Source organism: Bufo gargarizans, chromosome 2, assembly GCF_014858855.1.
Source record: "Bufo gargarizans isolate SCDJY-AF-19 chromosome 2, ASM1485885v1, whole genome shotgun sequence".
Lineage (NCBI taxonomy): Eukaryota > Metazoa > Chordata > Amphibia > Anura > Bufonidae > Bufo > Bufo gargarizans.
In genome coordinates this window covers 369,372,058-369,391,189 of record NC_058081.1, presented here as the reverse complement: position 1 = coordinate 369,391,189, position 19,132 = coordinate 369,372,058, and the positions used below count along the sequence as shown (strand labels likewise).

Genomic DNA, 19,132 nt, shown 5'->3' with positions numbered 1-19,132 from the left:
GTTTTTGAAGCCCTTCAGTCTTAGATGCCGTCTGATGGTTATGGGGCTGCAGTCAGCACCAGTAAGGGCCTTAATTTGGGTTGAGGATCGTCCAGTGTCTTGACGGACAGCCAATTGGATCCTCCGGCTCAGTGCTGAGGACATTTTTTTGGGTCTTCCACTTTACTTTTTTTGTTCCATAACCCTCAGGATCATTTAAGAAATTCCAAATGACTGTCTTACTGCGTCCCACCTCAGCAGCGAGGGCTTGCTGTGAGAGACCCTGCTTATGCAGTTCAACAACCCGACCACGTTCAAAAAGGGAGAGTTTTTTTGCCTTTGCCATCACAACGTGTGACTACCTGACAGAAAATGACAATGAATCCACATCTTTGCACAGATTTGGCCTTTTAAAAAGGCATGTGTTCCTAAAATTTTGATCATCTGAAAAACAGCCTGTTTCAGTTTATTTGTTGTTTTCATTAAATTGAATGCTCAAAAAATGTTTTGTCTCACTCCCATTTCTTCTTGTTGCATGTTGAAGCTCTACTTGGAGCCTTGTTAAGATCCAGCCATGCTAAATATGATTTTTTGCCATTTTTCAAGTGGTCTTAAACTTTTGATCAGGACTGTATATCACAAATCCAATAAAAAATAAATAAATCCAATGTATTAACCTAGCTTAGAGGGACAGATACTATACCACATTGGATGTGGCATATGACCACAACCTGCAGGTTGTAGGTTCAGATCACCAAGCCCAGTAAAGGATTGCACTGTGGAGAGCTGCCTAAATTTGAGAAATCTGTTGTACTCTATATATGTGTCTTACTTGGACACCCCAATTACAAGCATGGCTGTCAGGGTGTAACATTCAACCACCCTCCTATCATCCATTTTAGAAGAGCGGTATATGAATGGTGATTGTACTGGTCATAGTTTTTCATAGCCAAGAGCACCACAAGTTGGGGACTTCTGTTGTAAGGTTTGCCTATGAATATTTTCACAAATATGTGATCCATCTGTTTGCAATTGTACCAGAGTCATGCTTTTAGCTCTGTTTAATACAAAATTGTACAATACTTGGGCTCTCTTGGCAACTAAATTATTGAAAAATGTCCGTTATATTGAGTACTTTAGATGACTGTACCCTTTGTTGGCAATGACAGAGGTCAAACGTTTTCTTTAAGACTTCACAAGGTTTTCACACACTGTTGCTGGTATTTTGGCCCATTCCTCCATGTAGATCTCCTCTAGAGCAGTGATGTTTTGGGGCTGTCGCTGGGCAACACAGACTTTCAACTCCCTCCAAAGGTTTTCTATGGGGTTGAGATCTGGAGACTGGCTAAGCCACTTCAGTACCTTGACATGCTTCTTACAAAGCCACTCCTTCGATGCCCGGGCGGTGTGTTTGGGATCATTGTCATGCTGAAAGACCCAGCCACGTTTCATCTTCAATGCCCTTGCTGATGGAAGGAGGTTTTCACTCAGAATCTCACGATACATGGCCCCATTCATTCTTTCCTTTACAGGGATCAGTGGTCCAGGTCCCTTTTCAGAAAAACAGCCCCAAAGCATGATGTTTCCACCCCATGCTTCACAGTAGGTATGGTGTTCTTTGGATGCGACTCAGCATTCTTTCTCCTCCATACACGACGAGTTAAGTTTTTACCAAAAAGTTCTACTTTGGTTTCATCTGACCAAATGACATTCTTCCAATCCTTTTCTGAATCATCCAAATGCTCTCTAGCAAACTTCTGGCACTGTAGGATTTGAGTCCCTGGCAGTGTAGTGCGTTACTAATGGTAGCCTTTGTTTCTTTGGTCCAAGCTCTCTGCAGGTCATTAACTAGGTCCCCCCGTGTGGTTCTGGGATTTTTGCTCACCGTTCTTGTGATCATTTTGAGCCCACGGGGTGAGGTCTTGCGTGGAGCCCTAGATCGAGGGAGATTATCAGTGGTCTTGTATGTCTTCCATTTTCTAAAAATTGCTCCCACAGTTTATTTCTTCACACCATGCTGCTTGCCTATTGCAGATTCAGTCTTCCCAGCCTGGTGCAGGTCTACAATTTTGTTTCTGGTGTCCTTCGACAGCTCTTTGGTCTTGGCCACAGTGGAGTTTGGAGTGTGACTGTTTGAGGTTTGGACAGGTGTCTTTTATACTGATAAGTTCAAACAGGTGCCATTAATACAGGTAGCTAGTGGAGGACACAGGAGCCTCTTAAAGAAGAAGTTACAGGTCTGTGAGAGCCAGAAATCTTGCTTGTTTGTAAGTGTTGGCATGTTAATTTGATAGAGGGAGCTCCTTAATTGGCCCCCTTAACTGCAGCCTCAGACCATATCAAGCACAGCTCTCAGGCTTGGAGAACTGCCTATGTTAACTTGAAGCAACCACAAACTGATTTTAATTTGAGTCATGTATTCCTTATTTTCCAAGCTTGAGAAATTCAAAGGTTTCCCTATAATTATTGTTGAATGTGGCGGTTTTCAAGTTTATGAAGGGAACTGAAAACGGAGGTGGACGATTTCTTAAAAAAATATATAAAAAAAATATCCAAAAATAATTAACTGACGAGTTTCTGGTGTTAGGTATACGTTCCACCATCAAATAATATCACTGTAGTACGGAACGCTATGAAAATTAGATAAAACTAATACTTTATTATTTCAAACAAGGGGGGAAAGGGGAGGGGAAAACTACAACCTATATATAAAATTCTAGATGATCACCTAACCACAGTGTCTGAGACGGATCAAGATGGCACATGAAACCGCAATGGGCGGTACCGCTCAGTTGTGGATAGGGTCACTAGAAAGTCCACTACTGGTGCATTACTAAAAGCTGCACCACCAGGCCAGCCGGCCGTGATGAACTGATACAGCCAGAAGTGTGCACCGTGGTACGGACAAGGTGCTCTGCTCAAAGGAACCAGCTTGGTGTGCCCTGGACTAAATTTAACAAGCTAATCCATTGATAAACATCTACCCATAGGGACCGACCTGCATAAGAACCATCTGTTCGGGTATGAACCAGATGTCTGGGTGCCGGCCCTACGAGCACGAATCAAGGGACACTAGACTTAGCTGGGTAGAGCAAAAGAAAGGCTTGATCGCAGCTGCTCACAAACTGCAAAGGGCTGGGGTACCACCGACCTCAACTGCAGTGTGAGCGCAATACAAGTCACATGCAAAAAGCATAAGTTTGCCCCCACTCATCGCTCAACACGTTTCGCCTTGTGTGGCTCGTCAGGAGCATAAAAATGTGGGTTCGAGACAAACAGCAAAATGAGCTGCTAACCTCCGTAACAGTCAGCACTGAGTGGCCGTGCGCGGCCGCTAGGACACGCGCTATATAAGGAGAGAACTCCTCCCCTCTTCTGAGTCAAGCCTCTGGGGCGGCCAATAGTCATGTTGATTAAGACCTCGAGTACCCTACATGCCATACTGTACCTACTGAACATTCACACCTATTAAAGGAACCACAGACAGCATGAAACACCAACAGGCTCCCTCAGTACAAAGAATTCTATTTTACATCATTGTAAACAGAGCCAGGCAAGGGGGCACCATTTGCCTAAGCCTGGCTTAAGCCTGGTCCACTAGTAAACAATATTGGCAGCAGTAATTCGCCCTCATTTTCTTTTTTTCATAAAGTACAGTAAATTATTCTGTGGTCCATTGTCACTGCACTTTGCTCACATGCAATGCATTGTTGTCTCACATTTATCTCTCCCCGATAGCTAGAAAAATAGACTTGTCAATCGAAATAAATGTACTATATGATTATATGGAAACATTCAATTTTTTTGCATTTAGTTTAATTAAGGGGTTCTCTGATACTTGGAACAGGCCATCAATGTTTGATCAATGGGGATCCAACCTTCTGGACAGCAGTTTAGCACAATTAAAGGTCCATAGCATTGTTTACACCAGCAACTGTGCCTGGTACAGTAGCTTGTCCCATTCATTTGAACTCAATGAGCTGCACGGCACCACAGCACTTCATTGTACTGATCTGTGGGTGTCCTAGAGATCAGATTCCCATCGTTCAAAGGGTGATGGCCTAAGCAATGCTTGAATGTGTTGTTATCTGACTGGTTACAATAAAAAAAAAAGGCTTAGAATGGTGTAAAAGTAAAGTAAAAGTCATACCTTACTGAACTCCACTGTTCTCATTCCAACAATACTTCTCTCTTCCTCGTCCCTTTTGACACACAGAAATTGAACTCTCAGCCACTTAATGGATGAAGTGGGTCACCGCTGTGGCCAGCGATTGGCTGAGCAACCATTTCCTGTTTGTCAAGAGGGACCAAGAAATAGAGACCAGCTGGGAAACGTTGGAACAGGAGAGGTGCTTGACTGATGAGTATGGTTTGCATTATTTTACACCATTCTGAGCCTTAATAAATATTTAATCAAACAACCCTTTAAAAGTTGTGGGGAACCTCTTGAACAGACTAAAATATTGACCTTGTGAGCATTATATTTTCTCACAAAGCAGGCGCTTGATACATGAGCAGTTTAGCTAGCTATGAAAGAAAAACTAATTAGGACAGATGAGAGTAATCAAGGAATAAATCATGTTTTCCATCAGATAATTATATATTACCATTATTTCTTTGGTTGTTACAGTAAATGAAAAGCCGACAGTGGGCATCAGATGGATTTTAACAATGTGGTAAAACAATTTACAAATGTGTAAATAAGATATTGTATAGGGAAATCACAACCACGGTATAATAACTCATTACACAAAATCATATCTTAGTTGTCATTTTTCCTATAGTGACTGGCTTCTATGGGCAATATTTTAATGCTAACATGGCAGCATTATTTTTTTAATTTCACTCAGTACAAACTCTGCAAAATAAGAGTATAATATGTACTATAAATCAGAAGGACATTCTTGGCTAAAGAGCCTGTTTGATTTCTTAAGTGGGCACAACTATAAAACTTGAAATCCTCCGAGTATCTTGCTTCATATCCAGATAAAAAAAAAATCTAAATCGTTAAAAGTGTATCCCGACCAAAGCCATTTATGGCATATGACATCTCCTAAATGTCTGATGGCAAAGGTAACCCCCACCATCTTTCAGGAGAACAGGGGTCCACTCTGTATTAGAAGCCAGTTGGCCACAAAAAAAGGAGACAAAATGGACATGGCTCTTACAATGCAAAATGAAAGTCATAGGAAGGACCCCTAGAGGTAGGACCCCAATAAGTCATTTATGGAAGATCACATGAATATGCCATAAAAGTCTATGGTTAAAATACCTATTTAATTCAAAAATAGCCCAAGTTAAATGAATAATAAATTCATCTCACCATGCTACCAAGATTATGGTTACTCAGGGGTGCACCACCAATGAGGTCAGGTGAGACGATTGCCTCAGGCAGCACCAGGTAGGGGAAAGAGGAGGCAGCAGAAGGGTCATGGGCAATGAGCGCTTTTATTGTGGCAAAGGGGTAAGGTTAAGAAATTGGCATGGGGGGGGGGAGCCGTTTCAGTTTTTGCCTCAGGCAGCATAAAGGCTAGCTGCACCCCTGTGATTACTTTATGCTTTGCAAAGTTACAATATTCAAAAGATGATACATCCTGCAACATACATTTCAGATATGACTGGAGTTAACTTTTAATGTTTCAGAGCAACTAGATGTTACCTTCAAAGCTTTCAAGATCAAGCTACTGAACCCCTGTTAGTATGACAGTGGGAGATGAGTCAATTCCCATAAAATAAAAATTAGAATTTTAGGTTAGGATTAGAGTTAAAATGTTAATAAATTTCACAAACCATATCTATTTTTAATGTTGTGAGCTTATAAATACAGATGTCTGTATACCAGGGCGGCAATATAATACCAATCTAAAAATAAATCTTAATAAGCGAGTATAAGCTAGTTCATTAGTTAAAAATAAAACAGACTCATGTTTGTTCTGGAAATTCCACAATCTAGGCTTCAAAATTAACTAGAAAAAAGGGGTTCTTATTAATGGTGAATTTCACCAGTCACTTCTGCGCATAGCACAGTACAACACATACACTGTGTATGTGCCAAATATCAACTTTATGTTCAATGTCCAAAAGGCAAGATGCCAAAAACTCATGTGTAATCACATTAATGGCCAATAAGCATCAAGAGATGAGGGGACAAAGCAAAAATTATAGGACTTTGGTAATACTAAAAGGTGTACGATACAGTTTTAACAGTAATTATACAGTGAATTCAGAAAGTCTTTGGACCGTTTCACATTTTGAGCTGCAGCCTAAAATAAAAATAAAATCAAGCTTTCCCCCCCATCAGTCTGCACTCAATCCTCCTTAATGAGAAAGTGAAAACAGAAATTATTACAAAGAAAAAACTAAAATTTTGCATGGACATAAGTATTCAGTCCCTTGGTATGGCAAATTAAGTTCTGAGGGCCTACCATTTCTCCTGATCATCTTTGAGAGGTTTGTACACCTTGACTGGAGTCCACCTCTGGCAAAATCCTTTGAGTGGACATGATTTGGAAAGATAAACCCCTGTATATGTAAGCTCTCACAACTGGCAATGCATATCATAGCACACAAACCAAGCCATGAGTGGGAAAGAACTACGTGAAGATCCCAGTCACATGATTATGTGGAGGCACAGATCTGAAGAAGAGTATAAAACATTTCATCCTCACTGAAAGTTCCCAAGAGCACAGAGACCTCCATAATTCTTTAATGGACTAAGTTTGGAACAACCTATTCCTAGAGCTGACTGCCCCTCCAAACTGAGTAATTGGGGGAAAAGAGACTTGGCAGGAAAGGTGACCAAGTACCCAACGGTCGCTCTGGCAGAGCTCCAAAGATCCTGTGTGCGGATGAAGGTCTTCTGGAAGTTTCTAACGATCACTACAGCACTCCTCCAATCTGGGCTTTATGGCAGAGTGGGCAGAAAGAAGCCTCACCTCAGTAAAAGACACTTCAACATTTGCAAAAACACCTCAAAGACTCCTAGACTGTGAGAAACAAGATTATTTGGCTGAAGAAACCAAGACTGAACTTTTTGGCCTCAATTCTAAGAACCATGTTTGGAGGAAACAAGGCACTGCCCAATACCATCTCTACACTCAAGCATGGTGGTGGGAATATCATTCTGTGGAGGCGTTTTTCAGTAGCTGGTACAGGGAGACTGGGTAGAGTTCAGAGAAAGCTGAATGGAGCAAAGTACAGAGATGTTCTTAATGAAAACCTGATCTAGTCTGCTCTGGACCTCAGACTGGGCTAAAGGTTTACATTCCAACAAGACAACTGGGGAGATTTATCAAACTGGTGCAAAGTAGAACTGGCTTAGTTGCACAGAGAAACCAATCAGATTCCACTTTTCATTTTCCAAAGTAACTGTGGAAAATGAAAGGTGGAATCTGACTGGTTTCTCTGGACAATTAAGGCAGTTCTACTTTATACCAGTTTGATAAATCTCCCCCCCAGATTCTAAGCACACAACCAAGACAACACAGGAGTGGCATATGGACATCTATAAATGTCTTGAGTGACCCAGCCAGTGAAATTACTTAAACCCAATTGAACAATGTGCAAATGCCTGTCTACTGACGGTCTCTATCCAACCTGAAAGAACTTAAAGGGGTATTCCCATCACATACAATGGGGGCATATCGCACCTACAACGAAAACAGAGTGGGGAGAGCTGTGGCTGGAGGACCCCGGATTTTCCGGAGTCCGTCCACCACCAAGCGCTACCCCAATAGAAGTGAATGGGAGCACACCGCGTATGCGTGGCCCCTGCTCCCATTATTTACTATGGAGCAGGTGGCCCCATAGGAATGAATGGAGGGTGGCTGCGCATGCACAGTGCGCCCTCCTCTCATTTTCCCGCTCCGTTCTCATTGTACCCATCAGACAATGGGGGCATATCCTAGCGATATGCCCCCATTGTCTGAAATGGCAAAACCCCTTTAAGAGGATCTGCAGAGAAGAATGGCAGAAAATCTCAAAATCCATGTGTGCAAACCTTGTGGTATTATACCCAAGAAAACTGGATGCCGTAATCGCTGCCAAAGATGCTTCAACTAAGTAAAGGGTCTGAATACTTATGTCAATGTAATATTCTATTCATATTCACTTTCCCATTATGAAGTATTGAGTGCAGAATGATGGGGAGAAATGTTAACTTTTTTTTATTTTAGAACTAGGCCACAACATAACCAAATGTGAAAAAAGTGAAAGGCTCTCAAGACAAAATGCACTCTACATCTGACCTACTGCTGCCTGAAAAGTCCCAAGAATCACAAGTGGTCATAATAACCAGTTTCCAAATACCAGTAAGCTCTAGTAAAGCCAAGTTTGTAGAAACCTCTTGGCACTCACTAATCCAAACACTATTCCAGTTTTGATGAAATTTCTCCATAAAAAAAACCCCAGCATCCTCAGAAATCTTCATGACAGAGCAAGCAGACATACTTAGAAGTCAATGTGAAGCTCTGCCTATTCAACCAATGTAATGTTAATATTGTTCTTGTAAACTCAACATCCCTCATGTAGAGGAGACAACCGGCGAATTAGTTTTCCCCAGCAGCCAGATACAGCTTTTATTTTATCCCAATATAGGTAAACAAATAAAGGAAGCGATTTTATATTATTACAGCTCCACTTTTTGCATACAATAGTTTTTGTACACTCATTGCTCAGTCATTTTTAAGAATTTTGATTTGACCAAAGCAGTCCGATTTAGAACCTTCATTGAATAATGTCTCTTATCTGGAATTTGGACACAGGATTTTGAAACTCTTCTACAATTAAAATGCCCAAATGTCACATAACTATTATGTAAGATGTAACAGATGGTCACATATAATACAAATTATATATATTACAAGGAACAAAGTTATTTCCCTAGTGATAATCCATAGTTCTATATGTCTACCATTAAACCATATGACTTTGCTTTGTCAATAACTGGAGGACCAAGTGGTTTGTTCAGTTTAGTAACAGAAGCAATATGGTTGTCTCTTGAGAAACACAGGTCCAGCATCTAACAAATTATACTTTCAGCTCATTATAAGACTTATAAAGCACCTTTTTATAAAGGGCGAGTCACAAAATGTTAATTACTAACTCATGAAACAAAAACAGCATACTGGGGCCCCACCCTACCACATGTTCTCAAATTCATTTTTGTGCTAGAAGATATGGACTGTCGTCTAGACATTAGATGTCTCAAAGGCATGACACACACATCTTCAACCAAGGTACCAACATGTCATTAAATGACTCCTCATGGTTAGATTCGTTTAGAAACTATCCCACCACACTAGATATTTCTAAACCAAGAAGTATATTCAAGAACACTGGCCCAAAAAACTGCTGGTCATCCTTTGTTACTGTAGACGTCATATGTGACACACAGAAGGGGCTTAGGAATTCTATAGGGAATAAAAGACCCGCCTTGTCAACCTAACATGATAATGCTACCACCCAACCCCCCTATTGTAATGAGCCACATCCCCACTGATAATGAGCCCTGCCCCCAGCCTCTCACGCAGGTCTATTCCTAAAGGCAATCTGGACACCTGCCTAGCAACAGCCCCCGATACTGTTGTAAGAGACTGGACTGGAGGAATAAGGGAACAAAAGAACTGTATTGATTAATTCATAGAAAATGTCCAGTTCTTTGTGTAGATAATATTTGTTCACAAATCTGTCTAGTTTTGGTTTTGCTGCAGTTTTTCCAAAATCACAGCAAAAATGACATGATTACGGTATATGAAACAGTATTTTGTAAAAATCAAGGCAAAACTGTGCTACAAACTCACGACGTGTGAACATGGCCTTTACAGAAATAGAAAATAGATGTCATGACCAGCTGATGACATGCTAATCAGATTACTGGAGGTCTGGTGGCTTGAATCCTACTAAAGCCTCATTCACACGTCCATGCTCATATCCATGAGAAGGTGAATGCATCTGTGGAGCTGTCTGAAGGATCCGTGTTTTGGGTCAGTGTGTCCGTTTTTTGCTGTCTGTGTGCCATCTGTGTTTCACTGACACTGAACCGCCGAAAAATAATTTTAAAAAGCATCTCTTAATGATCCGTGAAACACGGATGCAACACGCATAGCAGCTAATGGATGTGTTGAATCCGTGAACACCGACAAAATAGAGCATGTGTCTGTGCTAAAACGCAGATGTGTGAATAGACACATTAAAATGAATGGGGATGTGTACTGTTCGTGGAGAACACATACAGCAAACGTCCGTGAAACACTGACGTGTGAATGAGGCTTAATATTAAGAACAAATGAGTATCTCACATAGGTCACACTAGTGCTAGGGATCCAGCAGGTTGTTCCAGCAGGGAATAGCCTGACGGAGCTCTCTGCATTCCGGCATTGCCTGAAGCTTGAATATCACCATCCGGCCCTATAATGGGGACCAGTGGAGATCTGGCTGCAACCCCGAAAAACATGCTGAGAAACGGCCGGAAGAAAACCACTGCACTGTCAATTTCTGCAAGTACAAAGTACTCAATGTGTCAGATCTCATTTACTTTTCTGGTACTGTATTATATAAGAGAGTGTCCCAACCGAAAAACTGCACGTCATCCGTATCATGTGCACGTAGCCTAAGGATAGGGCTACACAGTGATATTGGGCGTGACAGCTGTCATGCGACCAAGGATCGCAGTGTAGTAGAACAGCCATAGAAATAAATGGGGTCACAGTGCAACTCACATGTTTGCCACACTGTGACCCCCCCCAAAAATCCAACCCTGCTGTATTTCTTGCGATTCTAGGGTCGCAGTCACTGCAAACATGCTAGCTGCATTGGGACCCCATTCATTTCTATGGCTCCACTGCTACATTACTTTCCTTGGTGGTGAGACAGCTGTCGTGACAAGATAGTTGTGCAGCCCTAGCCTTATTCTCTTCTGTGTTTTTCACGCAGCCCTGGCTCCATAGAAGTGAATGGGGCTTTAGTAAAAAACGCATTGCATCTGGAAGTAATCCGGATGCAGTGCGTTTTCCACTGATGGTTGCGTTTCCGTTATGCAGGGGATGGTACCTTGGAACCGAACCAGGAGTTCAGGAAGGAAAACTATTCACCACCCTCGACTTTTTTCGTATTTTAGTGCCTCACAACCTGGAATAAACATGGATTTTTTTGTGGATTTGCATCATTTAATTTACAGAACATGCCCACAACTTTAAAGATGTTTTATTTATTTTTGTATTTTATTTTTTATTGTGAAGCAAACAACAAATGGGACAAAATAACAGAAAAAGTAAATCTGCATAACTATTCACCCCCCTAAAGTCAATACTTTCTAGAGCCACCTTTTGCGGCAATCACAGCTCCAAGTCACTTTGGATAAGTCTCTATGAGCTTGTCACATCTTACCACTGGGATTTTTCCCCATTCCTCCTTGCAAAACTGCTCCAAGTTGGATGGTTTGTGCTTGTGAACAGCAATCTTCTGACCACAGATTTTCTATTGGATTGAGATCTGGGCTGTGACTAGGCCATTCCAACACATTTACATGTTTCCCCTTAAATCACTCAAGTGTTGCTTTAGCAGTGTGTTTGGGGTCGTTGTCCTGCTGGAAGGAGAACCTCCGTCCTAGCCTCAAATCACGCACAGAGTGGTACAGGTTTTGCTCACGAATATCCCTGTATTTAGCACCATCCATCTTTGCCTCAACTCTGACCAGTTTCCCAGTCCAGGCTGCTGAAGAACCTCCCTACAGCATGATGCTGCCACCACCATGTTTCACTGTGGGGATGGTGTTCTTTGGGTGATGTGTTGTGTTGGGTTTGCTCCAGACATAACGTTTTCTTTAATGGCCGAAAAGTTAATTTTAGTCTCGTCAGACCAGAGCACCTTCCTCCATACATTTTGTGAATCTCCCACGTGCCTTTTCACAAACTCACAATGTAATGGCTTTCTTCTGACCACTCTGCCATAAAGCCCAACCATATGGAGCGTACGGCTTATTGTCGTCCTATGTACAAATACTCCAGTCTCTGCTGTGAAACTCTGCAGCTCCTCCAGGGTTACCTTAGGTGCTCTGTGCTGCCCCTCTGATTAATGCCCTCCTTGCCTGGTCCGTGAGTTTTGGTTGGCTGACGTCTCTCGGCAGGTTTGCTGTTGTGTCCTGTTCTTTCCATTTGTTTATATAATTTTTCTCATTTCACTTCACCAACTTAGACTATTGTATTCTGATCCATCACAAAAACGAAATTGACAAAAATTACATTTGTGTGCACGATTCATTTTAGGCCCCTTTTCACACGAGCGTGACAGATTAGGTCCGGATGCGTTCAGCTTCATCTGCGATCGCGTTTTTTCTGTGCGCATGCAATGCGTTTTTCACGTGTATGATAAAAAAACTGGAGGTTTGCAAACATCTCTTAGCAACCATCAGTGAAAAAAACGCATTGCATCCGCACTTGCTTCCAGATGCATTGCGTTTTTCACTAAAGCTTCATTCACTTCTATGGGGCCAGGGCTGTGTGAAAAGTGATGCGTGAAAAACAACACTCATGTACACAGACCCAATGAAATGAATGGGTCAGGATTCAATGCGGGTGCTATGCGTTCACATCACGTATTGTACCCGCGCGGAAAACTCGCTCGTGTGAAAGGGACCTTAAGGCTACAATGTGGCAGATTTAATAATCAGACAGAATTCTGGAACACATACTGTGCACCACATTTATTAGGTATTTTAGACACTTTGTTCCTCACTAGACTGGTGCTGGTGTAAGGGAAAGAAAAGGGTCTACATTCCGGTAAGGTGTGCCAAGATGCACCAAATCTATCACCCAGTGTGCGCCACTGTGATGAATTTGTCTCATCTGATTTTCTTATCAAAGTTTATAATTATCCAAATTTTAGACAGGATTCGTAAATCTGCCCCAAAATGTCTCACCGTATGATGCATGCAGAACGTGCTCTTTTCCTGGTGCTGTTATTACGCTAGCACTGAAAATCCCCTAGTTTTCCAAGGCTCACATCTAGATCTCTTATAATATTTGCTGTAGATGTAGTAATGCAGTAAACAGTGTAATGATAGATTGTATACATTATACGCACATAGGTGACAGGTTGTGGAAAGATGCCTAGCCATGCAAAAATGTATTTTCTAGGGTGTGGTCTGTAGGAAAAGCAGGATCTTCTTAGCATCAAGATTTTTTTTTGTTGAAATTAACGGAACAGTCACCTCTCCTGGGAGACCAGCCCAAAGGACTGGGTGTGGTATTGTTTTACACAGTGCAACGTAAAGAGGTTGTGCTGTGGCATAAAATCATTATGATAATCATCAATATTAGATCTTCTGCCACCCCGACTCATGCTGCTTCCTTTTCAAAGATTATCTGCGCTCCATCTCCTTTGCAGTGGCAGTGCAGCATAATTACAGTCGTTCATCCCTTTCACTTGGGATGCTCAATCTGCGGCCCTCCAGCTGTTGCAACAATGCCCTGCTGTAGGTTGATAGCTGTAGGCTGTCCAAGAATGCTGGGAGTTATAGTTTTGCAACAGCTGGAGGGCCGCAGGTTGAGCATGCCCAAGCTAGACGGTGTCCAAGTAAAGAGGAAGCAGCACTCTCACGAGCGCCGCCATCCCTTCAATCAGCTGATCAGCGGTGGTACCAGAAGTCGGATCCCCAATCTGATACTGAAGACCTATCCTGAGAAAAGGGGTTTCCAGCTTCAGAATACTGATGACCTGTCCTCAGAACCACTGACCAGCTGTTTGCAGGAACCACAATGGTTTTCATGTGCTCTACAAAGAAAAAGCCTTAGGGCTCATTCACACCAACAATTTTTTTGCAGCCCCATTGGGGCCACAAAAAAGGGAAATGACTCTGTGTTCATTCCATTTCTGTATGTCCGCATGTCTGTTCTGTCCACATTATGGACAAGGATATGACCACTTTAAGGGCTCATGCAAATGAGTGTGTGCGGCCTGTGCTGTGGACGGCAAATAGCGGTTTAACCGGTTAACCGGTAAATAGCTGTTTGCAGACCCATTCACTTGTATGGGTCCGCAATCCATAACATTCAGTCCACACCACAAAAACATAGAACATGTTCTTTTTTTTTGCAGTGCGGAGGCACAGACTGAAATCCCTTGGAAACGCTCTGTACTGCTTCTACAGGCTTCCGCTTCGCATCTTGAGGACTGCAGACCCATTCAAGTGAATGGGTCCACATCTGTGACACGGAGCGCACATGGCTGGTGCCCGTGTTTTGCAGACCCACTGTTTGCGAGCCACAATACGGGCACAGACCACACACGTTCATGTGCATGGGCCTTAAAAAAGGCCTAGGTGTAGTCCTAACCAGATATGGATAGCTAAAGGTTTCATGCACCCAGCCGTATGCATATTTTGGTCCACAAACAGCAGATCCGCAAAATATGAATACTTTGTGTGCATTCAGAATTTTTCTCACTCCCATCAAAAAAATTATTCTGTAAGGTCAAGCAGAGACACACAGAATTATAAATCATGATAATGCCGTGCGCTCCTGCAAGTCCAGAGAGGAGGATCAAACTCGCACACGGAGCGCAATTCCCGCAATGGACTCGCTCCTGTGAAAGAGCCCTAAGGGTGCCCTCACACGTGCATGGGTTTTGTTGCAGATTTTTCTGCAGCGTTTTCCACTGTAGAATCAATTTCTCATTGGATTGAATGGAGAGATTCTCGTACAGGAAATCCATAATTTTTAAAAAATCTGCACCTGCGGATTTTCCTGGCGGAAAATTCCCTACATGTGAGGGCACCCTAAAATGTACCAAATTTGCCATTTCTCAGTCCAACTGACTTTATCCCAAAGAATAGTGTATAAAATGGCAGCTTTAATAGATGAAGCCCATGGTGTCTTATTTAGGAAGCCCCTGATTGCCTTCAGAGCTGTAATTGCTCCAGGACTGGTTTTAGCCTGTACCACATTTGTGTATGTCCTGCTGAAAATTGTCCACAATGTCTTAAATAATGGGGTATACGTCATTATACATATGGCACAATCCTGATCCACTGTATACATGTCCATCATTACAAAAAAAAAAAAAATCAGACATGTTCTTCACGGCTGCCACACCTCCTAAATCCCCTCCCTTGCTTCACATCTAATGGAGGGTAAAATGACTACATACTCTAAATCTGGCTCAGACAACCCTTACATAGCTGTTGCTTAGCAACAGGGAATCTGCAGGAAGGAGACGGTTAGCCATTGTATGCATTGTTTCCCAGACCTGTATGGATACGGACAAGCTGCATATCCTGTTTGGTCTCCTTAGATATAGGAAGGCTTGTCAAACATTACTGATGGGAAATCCATGAGGTGCTTCACTAGCTGCAGGTCATGAACACCATCCTGATGTTTAGAACCACAAAGTGTAGGATATTGTACAGAAAGACTGTATGGTTATTTTGCAGTGAACCCCCCCACCCCTGTGCAGCCATTGTCCTTAAGGCTAAGTGTTCATTATAGGACAACATGGACGTCCTGATCACTCCCCCAAGATGCTTTGTACTTATTCAGCACTTGTACTGAGCAGCAGATGCGTTGCACAATTCTCTGTGACCGAAAATCAGTTCCGTCCACCTCGATGGCGTCGTTTTTTGACATCTAGCACATATCGGTAAATTTCAGATGAATGGGGCAGTTGGGACAGATTTCTGCAACCTATCTGCAGCATGTGAATTGAGAGAAACAAGAATGCAGTACATTGTCCAAATAACTGCAGAGACAGACTTCTTCTGGATGACTGCACCTGCCCCCCCTCTAGACCTACACTTGCCCAGCACACCACCCAGGCTTAGTGCCAGCAGTCATACTGGTTTGCATGCCACATCTCTTCAGAAGTGCATTCCATGGAAATCCTTTGTCATTATTGCTGAGACGGTAGAGGCACGTTCAGCTTCATGGGTGAAGAAGGACCTGCCCATCTATCTAGAAAATGTCTATAAAGATGTTACACCATTGTAACAAACTAGATCGGATTCAGTATCAGTAATGCCCAGCAAAAAATAAAAATACAAGAGTTGCTGATCCCTGTCACCCAATGTTCCTTTTGTCTGACTGGTAAAGATGGAGTAGCTGCTACCTATTCCACTCCCAGTGCATCCCCCACCCATCACCCCACCACAGGTCTAATTAGATTCAGCACAGACAAAGCCCAGCTGCACATCTACAATCTGACAATGAAGGGCAGGCCTGCTACTGAGCATAAGGAGGCCACTGATTGTCTGCAGAGCATTGCATTGCACCTGCGACAAATGGCTGAGAAGAAGATCTTCAGAAGATGAAGGCACAAGAACATGGATGCCCACCCGCACCCATACATGTGGGCTCCCAGCCATTTGCAGGATTTTTAGAATAGTGTATTCATGTATTAATTATTTTTGGGGGGAAGTTATAGGCTGGGAAAGAAAATTAATGAAAAATAAAATAAAATAAAAAATAAATAAAAATCAAGGTTGACAACCCTGATCAGATGACTGAAATATGACATTCATTACACTTCTAATAAATCTGATAGCAGGCACTGTTCTATAATATAATGCCTGGTGATGGAAAATGGAGATAGATAAGGAAAAGGATATTTGGGTGGTGCAGCAGGGACCACCCCTCAGTAGGGGGTCATCCTTTCCCTTTGATATAAGAACCCCAGCAATAATCAGAAATCACTGCTGAACTATGTAATGTGATCTGTACAATATGCCCAGGGTGCTATGTCTAAGACACCCAGGCACAGATAAAGGAGCATCCACCTGCCAGGGAGCCTCTGCTCTGATCCTAATATAGTCAGGTCAATTTCACCTTCTTAGGATAATCCTGGACACAGAGGGACTATTACAAGACAGTGTCCATGGCAGGAGCTGCTCCACAATGCAGACTATAAATCAAATGCATGGTAGTAAACCCTCCACAGTGCCCAGCAGGATCCTTCCAGACATGACAGCTCAGAACACACAAGACATGCATGGACTCACTGTTATCCTAGGAATGTTCTTCTTGCCCTGGTAAGACATGATGCTCTCCTCTGCAGCCTGCTCCCTCTGTGTCTGTTTCACAGCAGATCAGGTAAGGGGATTTGAGTTTGTTATTTTTTTCTCAGCTGCCTTAGACAATAGTAAATCCCTTTTTGCAGTGCCAGCTGGGACTCTGAAAAGAGAGAGAACGAGCAGATCCGGACTCCTCCCTCACTAGTACTTGCTAGGCAGTGGCCTCACCCACTTCTCAGCTCTGCACCTGCACTGCCGTCTTTGGACAGCAGAGGGCGCCGGAGGCACTGCAGAGAATCGCAAAACTAGAAAGCATTTTCCTTTTCCGGTACTGAGTTCCATCCTAGGGGCTCAATACCGGAAAAAAAAATGATCAGTTTTATGCATTCTGAATGGAGAGCAATCCGTTCAGGATGTCTTCATGTCTTCAGTTCAGTCTTTTTGACTTTTCAGGACGGAGATAATACCTCATCATGCTGCAGAATTTTTTCTGTCCAAAATTTCGGAACGCTTGTTGGATCCTTGTTGATCCGCCATTATTTTACATTGAAATGTATTAAATGTTTCGGAAAAACAGATCCAGTTTTGCAGTCTACGGATGACAACCGGAGAGATGGATCCGTTATTTCAATAAATTTTTGAGACGGATCCGCATCCGGATCCGTCTACAAATGGTATCCGTTTGCATACAGATTGCTGGATCCGGTAGGCAGTTTCGGGGACGGAACTGCCTGCCAGAATCCAGCGACGATAGTGTGAAAATACCCTAATTGTTTTCAGGAATGGAGCGATGTCTGAAGAAATGCTCAGATTCGGGGGATCATAAGCTGATCAGATCGGTGTGATTACAAATATTAATGATTATTGTGTGCACTGATCCTTAGGCCTCATGCACACGAAAGGCTGTTTTGCTCCGCATCCGAGCCTCAAATTACGGAACGCACACGGACGCCATCCGTGTTTTGCAAACCTCAAAATACACAACGGTCATGTGCATGTAGCATTAGAGTAAGAACTCTTGCACATGACCGTTCTGGTCCGCATCTGAGCCGCAGTTTTTGCAGCTTGGATGCGGACCCATTCACTCCGTGTGCTGTCCGCATCCATTGCTTCGTTCCATGATCCGCCCCAAAAATATAACCTGTCCTATTCTTGTCCGTTTTGCAGTTATATTAATGGCTGTCTGCGCCGTTTTGCAAATTGCGGAATGCACACAGACGCCATCTGTGTTTTGCAGATCCGCAATTTGCAGACCACAACACACACAACGGTCGTGTGCATGAGGCCCAAAACAGATCTCTGGGTGTCATTTATGTATATTTTACACCAGTTTTTGCAGTAAAAATTTATGCAAAACCCCTTTTTGCGACTTGTTAAATGCCCATGGGACAATCATTTTTCTCACAATTTGGAGTGGCACAGAAGCAACGGGCGCCTCCCCCTAGGGCCCTTTATATATCGCGCTTCCCAGGTGTAGGAAATGCCGAGCGGTATGTTGCGGCCTAAAATGTCTGTGTATCACGGTGCTCCTCGCTGGACCCCAGGCTTTGGTTCCAAAGCAATAAAGGGAATAATTGAGGGATAAAAGAATAACTTGAGTTCATTTGGTGATGTTTCCAGACTGCAGGGAGCAGTATCACTGGACTCCTCACCGGCGGATAGGTTACTTTCAGTGGTTGGAGGATCTGGCAGTGTCATACCAGGTGTGCCGTCTTCAGCAGGGGGCTGAAAGGAGTCTTGGCATTTTTGTAGGCTTTATGCAATTCCCTTTCTCTGCTCACTTTTTTCTCCACAATTTTTTTAAATATGTTTTTATCCTTTTTCTTCTTTCTGTTAAGTCACCTTCTCCACTGAGCATCCTCTCAATCTTCTTCCTTTCTTTATCAAGTCCTGTAATGCCTTCCACCGGGCAAGGCCATTCTGCCATGTGGCATCCTCCTCTGAGTAGATCACTGACATACTGCAGATGTTCTTGGTGGGCTTCCACTGAATAACATGGGAGCAAAGGGGCCCCAAAATGGTATGGCATAGTATGAGGCATGATGCAGGTGGCTGCAGCTGTTGCTGATGAATCACTGCGGTCCCGGTGGGTGCTAGCTTCACTTTCAGACATGGCTTTGATACCCTGTACCAGACTAGAGGGGTCAATGTAAG

The 19,132-nt window shown here is 42.9% G+C and overlaps 1 protein-coding gene across 2 annotated transcripts in view; it reads right to left on the bottom strand.

Annotated features, from left to right (window-relative positions):
* The window catches only part of DPYSL3 (dihydropyrimidinase like 3), a 139,988-nt gene that overhangs the window by 52,910 nt on the left and 67,946 nt on the right, over positions 1–19,132 (bottom strand). The window contains exon 1 of one of the 2 annotated variants that reach the window (XM_044280739.1): positions 16,967–17,163. The exons of the other annotated variant lie outside the window; for it this stretch is intronic. Coding sequence (XP_044136674.1) covers positions 16,967–17,005 — 39 coding nt within the window. The 5' untranslated portion in view covers positions 17,006–17,163. Of the gene's footprint in view, positions 1–16,966; positions 17,164–19,132 lie in introns of those variants that run through there. 2 annotated transcript variants of the gene reach the window in all.